Genomic DNA, 12,935 nt, shown 5'->3' on the forward strand with positions numbered 1-12,935 from the left:
CATTATTCTTTCCTGCTGTAAGGATTATCTGTCATCTGGTTAATTATTACATATAAACATACACATCTACTCCAACGCAAATCCACAGACACACAAACGCTTACAAAGAGTAAGCCTTATGAAAAACTAACTTGGAGGACAGTTATCCATATCATAAAGAGTTTTTATTTCAACATAATTTGCCTTAAGTCATAAGCTTTCCAAGTTTATTTGAAATATGACTTAATTTATAAAATATGAATTTATTTGATTTTTCCAGAGTAAATCTAGATAAAACAGGATACATTTAGGTTGTGTGTATATGTATTTATGAATGATATATGAGGCCTGTTTATAATTACTGTTTTTAAGTTAGCTTGTTTACTTTGAAACAAGGGAAATAGTGGTTTCTTCCGTGATGTGAAACGTATAATAAAAGATACTTCAAACAAATAGCAAGTAGTTTGGCCTCAGTAATATGGTCAAGTTTTAAAAACAGATATATATTTTACTTCATAGGAGATACAACAGATGAGCAAGGAATGGCAGCAAGAGGCAAAACTTCGGACATAGAAGCCAACCAACCTTTGGAGGTAAGTGAAACAGAGTAAGTCCTTTTCAGTGAAGCTGAACAAGTCACTATGATTACTTATGCCTCCGAGGATAAGTAGTAACTTCTGCTCTTGCTATGCCATAGGTGCCTGAATACAGGGAAACAAGTGGTCTGCTGAAAGTCAGTGGATAGCAGTACAGGGAGTGCCTTCCCAAATGCTAAACTCTTTTAGTGCTAGAAATGAAAACTTTGTGTTAAAAACAAAACAAAACAGAAATCAAGTCCTTCAGTTAAAACATTTAAACTATTTTTAATTGAGTGATTATTTACTAATATATTTCAATAAATAGGCAGTACATTAACCTGTAGAGAAAGGCTTAAAAATATTCCATTCAGCCGGGCGCAGTGGTTCACGCCTGTAATCCCAGCACTTTGGGAGGCCTAGGCGGGTAGATCACGAGGTCAAGAGATCAAGACCATCCTGGCCAACATGGTGAAACCCCGTCTCTACTAAAAATATAAAAATTAACTGGGCATGGTGGCATGTGCCTGTCGTCCCAGCTACTTGGGAGGCTGAGGCAGGAGACTCGCTTGAACCTGGGAGGCGGAGGTTGCAGTGAGCCGAGATCACGCCTCTGCACTCCGGTGTGGTGACAGAGCGAGACTCTGTCTCAAAAAAAAAACATTCAAAACTCCATTGCCTTACTAGTTCCAGCATCAAAGTACACTCCTTGAAAGTATTCTGTAGAAAAACTAGGGTATTTGTTCTTTTTCACATGAGAAAACTATTTGCTCTCTAAGGGTTTACATGAAAATGTAGTTAGGATACTTTTGAAAACTATATAGAAATGTACTAACATTATTTAATCACCAAAATAATCATCTTTAAGACTTAAGGGGAATGTTAAGTACTAGGGTGGAGGATTATCTTGAAATTTGAAACTTTCTACATAGTGTGTCTACCTGTATTCTAGTTGTAGCACATGAGGGTATTGCTGCATACAACTAGAGGGAGGTCAGGGACCTGGCCAGTGTGATTCACCATGGTTCCCTAATGCGTAGCCCACAGTACGTAGTTGAAAAGATTTGTTAAATGAATAAGTTAGTACAATCATGAGTAGTAAGTAGAGAGTAATATATTTTTTAGAGATATTTTTATTTTTTACATTTATATTTTTCACCGTGAACAAATATTTTACAGTCAAGGAAAAATCATCTTATTTAAAAAATCTTATTTAAAGATGTGATATAGGAAGTAAATTCATGAGGAGGAAGAAAATCATCTTTCTCATAAAACTGTGCATTCATTCTTTCGCTTATGCATGCAGTAAGTATTTATTACACTGACTGTACTCAAGATACTGTGCATGGAGCTGAATATATAATGGTGAAAGTAGGATACAAGGACAAAGAAAAATGTCCATCTTATATGTTGAAGCAACTTGATCTCTTTCATTTATTCAAACATTTGGTGAGGCTAGGCATAGTGGCCCATACCTGTGGTCCCAGTGCTTTGGGAGGCCAAGGAAAGAGGACTGCTTGAGGCTAGGAGTTTGAGACCAGCCTGGGCAACATTGAGAGACTCATCTCTACAAAAAATGAAAAATTAGCTGAGTGTGGTGGCACACGCCTGTAGTCCCAGCTACTCAGAAGGCTGAGGTGGGAGAATTGCTTGAGCCCAGGAATTCAAGGCTTCCAGCCTGGGCGGCAGAAACATGTAGTGAGTGCTGACCATAAGTAGCATCTCTGATAGGAAATAAAAGTTGATATGCTTGGGATTTGGGAAATAACCACCAGGATGGTTCAAAAATCATCCACGATTACTTGAGTTTAGTTGCTTAGTGTCTTCTTTTATATGGGCTGCTACAGCAAAATACCATAAATTGGATACCTTATGAACAACATAAATTTATTTCTTTAGTTCTGGAGGCTGGAAAGGCCAAGGTCAAGGTGCTGGCAGATTTGTGTCTGGTGAGGGCCCGTTTTTTTTGGTTTGCACTCTGGCTGTGTCCTCACATGATAAAGGGAGAACTCTAGTCTCTTCAGCCCCTTATAAGGGCACTAATCCCATTAATGCAAGCTCTCCCCTCCCACCCCCTAATACAGTCGCCTTGGGGATTAGGTTTCAACATATGAATTTTGGAGGGACACAAAGCATTCAGACCATAGCACTTAGTTATGTGATTCATTGGAAATGTCAGCAGAACTTGACTATTTGTCAAAGTTGATTCATTGGTAGAAAGAATTCCAAGACTAATTCTTAAGGAAAGATGCTTTTAAGATTACAATCCACGGAGCTTTCAAACAAGCTCATTATTGTGCTACTTTCTAGTCTCTCTATTAATATAGTCAGTTGTTAATCATTAAGGCTGGATGTACATACTCATGCAGTAACAGATGTTTCAAAAGTGCCTTCTATTCAAGTAGCGGCTGGGCAATGAGAGGACAGTGTTTGCTATCAGAGAGCTCACTAATGTAGAAAAAAAGAAAAGTGGAGTGGGAGACTATAAATGAGACCACAGGGTTAAATCGCAATGCAAGAGGGAAACAATGAAATACTTTCAGAGGCTATATATGTTTTGCCACAGAAAAGCCAAATAGTAATTTAACTTGACAGTAAGCATCTACAATGGGATTTGTTATTCCTCCCCTTTAAAATACAAAAATGAGGCTGGGCGTGGTGGCTCACGCCTGTAATCCCAGCACTTTGGGAAGTCAAGGCGGGTGGATTACCTGAGCTCTGGAGTTCGAGACCAGCCTGGGCAACATGATGAAACCCCATCTCTACTAAAATACAAAAAATTAGCCGGGCATGGCGCCATGCGCCTGTAATCCCAACTACTCAGGGGGCTGAGGCAAGAGAACTGCTTGAACCTGGGAGGCGGAGGTTGCAGTGAGCCAAGATTGTGCCACTGCACCCTAGCCTGAGCAACAGAGTGAGACTCCATCTCCAAAAATAAAATACAAAAATGAGGCCGGGTGCGATGGCTAACGCCTGTAATCCCAACACTTTGGGAGGCTGAGGCAGCCGGATCATGAGGTCAGGAGATCAAGACCATTCTGGCTAACATGGTGAAACTCTGTCTCTACTAAAAATACAAAAATTTAGCCAGGCATGGTGGCCTGTGCCTGTAGTCCCAGCTACTTGGGAGACTGAGGCAGGAGAATTGCTTGAACCCGGGAGGCGGGGGTTGCAGTGAGCTGAGATCGCACCACTGCACTCCAGTGTGAGCAACAGAGCGGGACTCTGTATCAAGAAAACAAAACAAAACAGAACAAAAGTGAAAACACTGCTGAACTCTCTCTACCCTTCATACACTACCTAGATATAGTCAAAAGTGAGTCTTATCCAGCCTCCTAGATTTAAATTCTGTGTAGAAGTTGATGACTCCTAAAATATGTCTCTATCTAGACCTCTCCCCTGAGTTCTAGACTCTGTACCCAACTGCCTATGTAACATTTCACTTACAAATTTCTACACAGTTCAGCCTTTCCTTAACCCATAGAAGAACTATTGATACCTGGCGCCACCACCCTGAAGCCTCTCTGTGCCCAAGTTTTAATCATCCCTGTTTAATATCACCACCCTATATCTATATAGTGATTTAGAACCAAACCCCCTGAGGTACCTTGGTTCCTCTCTTTCCCTCACACTGCACATCCAGTCTATCACTAAGTCCTGCCATCCTGCCCTCTATATCCGGAATGTGACTGCTTCTCAACATCATCACTGTTAGAACAGTCTAAGCCACCCCTTTTATCAGGCCCCCATTCTTTCTCCTCCAGCCCATTCTCCACATAGCAGACAGAAATATGTCAGATCACATCACTCCTTGGCTTAAAAGCTCTGACTATCTACAGTAACTAGAATAAATGCTAAGCTCCTTGCAGTGGGCTACAAGGAACTCCATACTCTCTCTAATCTCATTTTTCTCCCCATCCCCATCCACCAGCCGCCTGCCGTTCTGTCTCTTGATGATGTTAAGCCCTTTCCTATCTCAGGCTTTGTATTTGCTAGTCATTTTTTAAACCAGAGCTTCACTTGGCTTCCTCCTTATCATTCAAGTGTCACTTTTCATGACTACCTCAGCTAATGTGTCCCTCCCCCAGTCACTGTCACATAACTCTGTCTTATTTTCTCCATCACACTTATCACTATCTTGGATTATTCATTTGCTATCTGCTTCTCCTGACTGGAATGAAAACAGACTTTGTATGTCTAGAATAGTGTCTGGTACACAGAAGTTACCCAATAAATACTTGCTAACTGATCATCTAGATTTTATTTAATGTCTTTGTCCATCTGCCAGGTTAAAGGCCTAAATGTCATTTTGACTCCTTCTCCTCACTCCCTCATTAAATCTATAACCAAGTCCTAATGTTTCTGCCTACCCAATATCTTCCAAATGTGGTTTCTCCTACATCAACTAGGTCCTCATCTGCTCACTAGACTATTATTAGATGAGCAGTTTCTTCCCCAAATCTCTTTCTAAAAAAGAACAGCAGGTTTTTTTTTTTTACTTCCATGCTCCCCCCTAAAATCCCTTGAAACCTGCCCAATGAAGCTTAAACCTTGAACCCTGTTCTAATGTCACTTCCTTTGCAAACCCTTTTCTCTGCTCCCTCAGCCAGAGACAACCCCAATGTCCTTTTAATGCTTAGATTGTCTTTTATGAGTTCACTATAGTGCAGGTTCTTGAAAGGCAGGGGCTATAGCTTAATTAGCTTCATGACCTCAGTAACTATCATACTGTTAGACATATGTGATGTAACATAAATGCCCTGTCAATGATTTCTGGATAGATAAATGGAAAAATACATAATCCACTTATATTTATTAAATTCTGTTTTCTACTTTACATAATAAACACACAGTTATGTCTTTTCTCACCGTAAAAAAATTTTCTTGCATTTCTTTGGAGTTATCCATTAAAAAAATCTGTTAATTTACATTATTTTCGGCACTTTTACTACATTAGCAGGGAAAAGTTTAATAACTTCAGTTAGTTTTAAATATATATATACATCTGATTAAGAAATCATAACTATTGTGCTAACTGGAAAGATTCTAATTATTTTAATTTTTAATGACTAAGCAGTGTTGAAATATTCTCTATAATGAGAACATAATTAGTAAATTAGCATGGATTCCATAAAGCTTAAAAATAACATTTGTACTTGCCAAAATATAGCTTACTTTTCTAAGAACCCTTTGGAGAAGGTGGCTTTTAGTATACCAAAAGAGGTTTCTTTTGGCAAGTTCAGATAAACATATAGATTGCCTCTTAGTTTCAAGGGATTGTGTTAGACATGGTGGTAGGGAGGATACAAAGATACGTAAGACTCAGTGACTCTGACTTATTGATGCAGGAATTCTCAATCTATTCATGGAAAATTTAACAAATCACTATACTGTAAAGTGAAATAAGTTCCTTACGCGTCATAACTACAAAGGTAGCTGTGAGATTTCAATGGAAGAAGGATATTGTCCAGGGGAGTCAAAAAAGGCATCATGCATTAGATGAGCTTTGAACTATTAATAATTTTGTCTACTTATATGATTAATTTTTTATGATTAAGAAGTTCCTGGGAAATGAAATTCTTCATTAAGGACATTTTAGAAATACAGAAGCAAATCCCAATGTGAAATTGCTTTACACATGTAAATCTCAATGGCTGGTAATAAGGGGTTAAAAAATGAAATGAATGTAGCCTGGCCTATGCTACACTGTAATTTTAATGACAGTTAAAATATTTGTTAAGTGTCTGTGATATTTTTCATTACACTTCATAGCCCAAGTATATTTCAAAACTGTGTTCTCCATTCAAGTACATCTCTCGACATTACGGAAATTCTAACATCTAGATGGAATAGAATTTAAAAAAGAAGATCTGGTTTGGGCGTCAAATAGGTTAGTTTTTACAGAGTTAGATTATGGGATATTTTAGCGCATTTACACGAATGATTGTCTATGGAAAACAGCGTATTTGTATTAAGTAATTTGAGAGACTTTGCAGTTCATGGAAGTGATGATAATTTAGCATTCACTCCAGAAAAATTGTAAGTTTTCAGTACTTCCTGAAGTACTGTTTGTCTCTTCTTCACTCTCCCTCTTTAGGTAGTTTCAGGTTTCTCTCAATAATAAATTAATTAATACTGCATCTACATCATAGTTTCCTACGTATCATCCTAAGATATTATCACCTAAAATATGGTAACTTTAGGAGACACGTCACTGAACTGTCTAATCATCAAAATGTGATTTTTACTAAGTTGTGCATTACTCTGTGTTTTAAGAGTCATTTGTAACTTTTAACAAAGTTCACCATGTTTTTGGTATGCAGAGAGTGAATGTGTATAAATCCATGTTTGGGCTTCTTAAAATTAATGTCATTAGACTCTGATATTTGAGGGAAGAGTTACGATTCAAACTAATTAACCAATTAAAGGATTAGACACATCCTTTTCATTCTTTTTTCCTTCTTGTCCTTCTGCATAAATTTTGATAGTGAGTTGTAACGATATTGCATCCATTTTTACTGTGTTCTACTAGTCTTGGAGCCTGTAACTTACAGCTCAGGGAGATAAACCTGTAGGGGCCCAGTTTTGAATTTTTGCCATTATGACTCATCTCTTAAGAGAATAAACATTATATGTAAGCAAGTCGTCATTCTTTTTAAATTTGTAGTCTTGGAAAGTGTTTTATATTGTGAAAACTGGAACCATATTAGCTAATAATTTACCAGCGGACCTGTTCTTTTTGCCTTTAAGGTGTATTTTGGGAATTGAGAATGTGTTAGTTTTAGTTTTTAATATAAGTATGTCTAATTTTGGTGACTGAATTTTAATCTAGTTTTAGCAGATATTTTTAGGTTGTTTATTTTAAGTGTTGGTTGAACTTAAATTTCTTGTATTTGTAACTGCAGTTTTTTAAAAATTTGAACTTATTTTTGATCTCAAAGACTGAGGAATATTTTTATTTACTTATTTTTATTTACTTAGTGTCTTAAAGATAATAAAATACAAAAACAAGCCAATAAAATGCTCCCCACAAAACCATAATTCCATTTGTGTATTTGTCTTGAGTGATAACGAATTCGCATATGCATATGGAGACACATATAAAATAATAACTAACAGATGGTAGAGCTGCAAAGTAGGATTTATAAAGATTATTATCAGCTGGTGGTATTGAGATACTCCTGTGGTTATACTGACAGAAGACACAAAAATTATTTATATTAAGAAACTGGCACTAACATCTCCCCCGAATTTCTGTTAACAAAAGTAACTTATTGCATATTTAATATAAATTTCTTAATGAAGAGATAAAACAATCTTATGGCCATTTTGTACTAGCAAACTTAATAGAGTTGCAAAAATAGTAAGGTAGTAGCAATAACAATAAAAACTGTTTTTTTGCTAAAATTGTTAGGGGCATGATATTTCTAGTAGGTAAAGGAAGGATTTAAGGGACTTTGTTTATTCAGGTAATTTCAAACACACTTCTCAATTTAGTACACAGCGGTCACTTTGGAATATTGTAAACAAAAGCTTGAATTCTTTTGAGCTAGGTATGGAAGCTGCATTGTATGTGAAGCTGCATTATAGAATTCATAGTTCAGTAATTTAGGGAAAAGTTGATTCTTTTGTTCCATTCTTTTCAAAAACTTTTATTTTTAATGGACAAGTAATAATTGCATATATTTATGGGGTACGGTGTGATGTTTTGATACATGCTTACAATGTGAAATGATTAAATCAGGCTAATTAACAAATCACCTTACACGCTTATCTTTTTTTGTGGTAAAGACATTTAAAATCTCTTTTAGCAATTTTGAGTATACAGTGTATTATTATTTATTAAAGTCACCATTCTGTGCATTAGATTACTAAAGCTTATTCTTCCCGTCTTACTGAAACTTTGTCCCTTTTGATCAGCATCTTCCCTTTCCCTACCCACTCCTTTCCCTCAGCCTAAAATTTGATTTTATGAAAAAGGTATGAGATGCACATTTTAATAAAACGTGTTCACTTTTCTCCTGATGTGTTTTCTTACATCCATTATGTCTTTCATAGAGCTATAGGAGCCTTCAGATTCTGTAGGGACCGGTTTCCTTGTTGCTTTTATTTCAGATAGTTATTGAAATGAATGAAAATATCCTTGAGATTTGTGAATCCCATGTGATACAGACTTTGGTTACTACTCCTCAAAGAATGGAATAAGATTACTGCATTAAAAACTGGGTTTTGTGTAGAAAGGAACTGGGGACTCAAAGTGTAGAAAAAAGGAGACTGGAGGGGAGATTTTCAAGAACAATTTCAAATATAGCAACAGTTCTTCTAGTGGATGCCAGGATTTCAGTTTTAAGAATTTTTTAATGCAACATGGTATATAATAAGTATATTAACTTAAAGCATGGGAGGGTAACAAGATGATTATGAAACTCTTTACTCACACAAGATATTCATAGTCCAAATACAAATATAATGGATATTGCTATTGAAGGCAGTTTAAACTGGTACAACCATTCTTGGAGAGCATTTTGGCAATAGGTATTAAGAGCCATAAAGATGTTAATATACGTTGACAGTAATTCTACTTTTAGGATTCTGTTCTAAGAAAATAGTCTTTTAAATCCACAAGTTTTATGCTCAAAAAAGATGGCATATTCAGTCAGTGCAATGTTTTTCAGTTTTTATAAATGACACTGATGATGAGTTTTCAATAAAATATACAGATATGGTACTTAGTTTTGTAATTTTAGTTAAAAATGCAATATACAAAATTGTATATACAGTATGATTGCTGCTATATAAAAACTATGCAGAAAAAGATGATGTAATACATAAAAACCTTAAGAGTAGTTGCACTTGAGATGATACCTATATAGGTTAAATCATTCTTTCCAGTGTTCTGATCTTCCAATTTGTCTATAATCAGTGTATCTTATATTTTAAATGATAGTAATGTTGGTGATGAGGAAACAACATATTTACTCAAGGATAGTTTTTGCTTAATAGAAGAACATTTTGTATGATAGTAAAACAGTGAAACAGTAGGTCTATTGAGAATGATCATGAAGGAGATATGTTGGCACTTTCCTCCCTTGACTCATTTAGGTTTAAGGTCTCTTAATTAGTTGATCACAGAGTACCACATCTGACCATGATTTGTCAAAACATCTGTCCCCTGACACACAGAGACCTTTCCAGCAGGGAGAAGAGTGAGGTGATTTGGGAGGTTATTCTTCCTATCTCTTTGGACATCACATGGCCCAAACTTTTCTCATTAATCAACCTGTCAATGTCATTGAATCACTTATAAAGGCATATTTTCGCCCACAAGTTTATGGGTTACTGGCTTGGACATATATTTGTCTAAACATCTCACTTCTTTCTTTTTATCTATGATGCTGAGACTCCTAATTTAAAGATATGAATTTCTAGCTTTATGATAATTAGTCGATGAGAACATAATTTTATCAAAGAATTGCCAGGATTTTTGTTCATTCTTTGTTTTTCCTAATATAAAAACCTTTCTAATTTCTGATTTCTTTGGGATATGAAGCATAGTTAGATTATTGCACTGTGTCATTTGAACAGGTAAATTTAATTCTTTGACGTGTTTATCCTCTTATGCAGCATACCTTTTGGTAAGAAGATTTTGTAGAATGCGTTTCTCCAACCTTTATTTTCATCTGAATTGCTGGGTCATATAACAAAATAGAAAGTGCACTTTTGTTGGACTCCTTTGCTCACTAAGTATGATGTAGGATATGTTGCTAAGATTTCTTCAACTTCAGTTCTTAGTCCATGAAGTCAATGAATTAGATGCAATGTTTGAGCGCCCTCCCTGCCCAGAAGTCATGGCTGTTTACCTCTTTGGAAAGTGAATTGGGGTTTTGCCACAAAATGCCAACCTTTAAAATAATGCTTTGATAGGGGAGGAAGGGAGATGGGAATCTGCTGCTTAATGAAGAGATTTTAGGCATTGATTAATCAAGCTTTATGGCCTGTTGGGTGGGGAAAGTTCAATGGTCCTTGCAGGTAAATTGTCAGACTGCAAAAATTACTTCAAAGATTCTTGCTTTTGCTAAGAGTGTTTGTGTTGGGAAATCATAAATTTGGTCACTGTACAATTAAAAATACTCACATTGTTACTTCTTTTAGTCTATAGATAATCTTGACTTATTTTACAGTAAGATTAGCACAGGTTGTTTACCCAAAACACTGCCAGGATAAACTTATAGCCTGCTTCTCAAAGTTTCTGAAGGTCTTTTTCGTAACTTCAAATTTGTACATTTTTGTTACTGCAACATCTGTATCCTAACTTCACTTTTGCTGGAAAAATTATAATTGAAAGGTCGTAATTCTGGTGCTTTCTTCTGGCTTGCATTGGGGTTAACTAGCACACTGAAACATAATGTTCATTTACCCTAGCCAATGAGGCCAAACCATGTGAGGTGTATGAGAGCAACCCTGTTTCCATCCAAACTGCACATATGGTGTGGGTAAGCCAGTAATGTGAGTTTTATGCAATGTTTCTGCTCATGTACACAGTCTGTTGCTCAGCACCAATTACTCCCTGCCAGAAACCCGCTAACCTGCTGCTTTTGTAGCTCTGCTGGATGAAGTTAGGTAGTTTAAAATGACCACAATGATATTTATTTAACTTTAGCAATCTTTGTTTGTTAAAGTTATGTAACTTTAAGTGCCCCACACATCTGTTGATTGATCACAATTGATTGCAATTAGAATCTAAGAACTGGAACATTGTTACTGCAGTTCGTGGAGGTACACATGTGTTAATTATATATATTTAGAAGGGGGACTCAAAATGTGGAAATACTAGCTTTTTGTTTACCAAATCTAGTTTTCTGTCTTCAACTCAGATATTATTATTTAAAAAACGATATATAATATTCTCTTTATACTTTGGTAGTCACCTTGTTGTCATTGTTTCCAGTTTCTACTTTTATAGCTTTAAAAACCACAAAATCAGCAGGGCGAGAGGTCCATGTTGGGAGAACAACTGTTCCCTATTTCACACAGCCATCTTTTTTTTTTTTTTTTTTTTTTTCAAATTCTCTGTTTTTTAATTAGTAGCAAATGGTCCTTATTTTGTCCTCCTTTGGTTTATATTACCATTGTAACTTCTTGAGACTATAAAGAGAGTTTAAGTGCAGCCATTTTTATGATGTCTTCCCACCACTAGAGATTCCTTCTTGAAGGATAAATTTCATCTGAATCTTCAGGCAGTGGAAAAGTAACATGTAGGTATGTATCTGGTCTAACTGACTTTATCTGAATATTCCACTTTGTACCTACTGAGGCGTCTTCTTATGAACATGCCTACATGAGTGCACCAGCATGAATACATAGAAAAAAAATTATACTTGAGTTAATCTTAGTAAAATTTACATAGATTTTACATTTCTCTCCAGGCGTAGCCAGCCCCATTCCTTACTATGTGCCAGGTTTCTTTTTTTTTTTTTGAGACAGAGTCTTGCTCTGTCGCCCAGGCTGGAGTGCAGTGGCACAATCTCGGCTCACTGCAAGCTCCACCTCGCGGGTTCACGCCATTCTCCTGCCTCAGCCTCCCGAGTAGCTGGGACTACACGCGCCCACTGCCGCGCCTGGCTAATTTTTTTTGTATTTTTAGTAGAGACAGGGTTTCACCGTGGTCTCATCTCCTGACCTTGTGATCCGCCCGCCTCGGCCTCCCAAAGTGCTGGGATTAGAGGCGTGAGCCACCGCACCCGGCCCAGATTTCTTTGTTTTTAATGAACATCTGTGTTCTTTCTACCCTATTCAAGAATTGAGATTGATTTTCATCTGTATAAGGGTGTGTGATAACTGCTTTGGGGATGTTGCACTCTTTGGAAAGTACCTTTCACACATCACCTTTTAAATTAATTAAGAAATTATTATGGGTGTGAATTTATACATTTTCTCTGATACTAGTTATGTAATAGAAAGATATATGTATTAGAACCTCCTAATATAAAAGCTAAAAGCTATAATTGTTTTTAAAGTAATAACAATCCACATTTTTTTCTGTCTTTTTTTATTTTTTGAGACAGTCTCACTCTGTCACCCAGGCTGGAGTGCAGTGGCGCGATCTTGGCTCACTGCAACCTCCACCTCCTGAGTTCAAGTGATTCTCCTGCCTCAACCTCCCAAGTAGCTGAGACTACAGGCACGCGCCACCACGCCTAGCTAATTTTTGTATTTTTTAGTAGAGACAGGGTTTCACCATATTGGCCAGGCTGGTCTTGAACTCCTGACCTCATGATCCACCCGCCTCAGCCTCCCAAAGTGCTGAGATTACAGGCATGAGTGACTGCGTCCAGCCCCTTTTTCTGCCTTTTTATGCCACTTGCAGAGGGAGAAAAGATT

The 12,935-nt window shown here is 36.8% G+C and overlaps 1 protein-coding gene across 1 annotated transcript in view; it reads left to right on the forward strand.

Annotated features, from left to right (window-relative positions):
* The window catches only part of UMAD1 (UBAP1-MVB12-associated (UMA) domain containing 1), a 239,010-nt gene that overhangs the window by 159,458 nt on the left and 66,617 nt on the right, over positions 1 to 12,935 (forward strand). Inside the window, exon 3 of the mRNA XM_030822137.1 lies at positions 499 to 572. Coding sequence (XP_030677997.1) covers positions 499 to 572 — 74 coding nt within the window. The remainder of the gene's footprint in view (positions 1 to 498; positions 573 to 12,935) is intronic.

This window comes from Nomascus leucogenys, chromosome 11 (genome assembly GCF_006542625.1).
Source record: "Nomascus leucogenys isolate Asia chromosome 11, Asia_NLE_v1, whole genome shotgun sequence".
NCBI lineage: Eukaryota > Metazoa > Chordata > Mammalia > Primates > Hylobatidae > Nomascus > Nomascus leucogenys.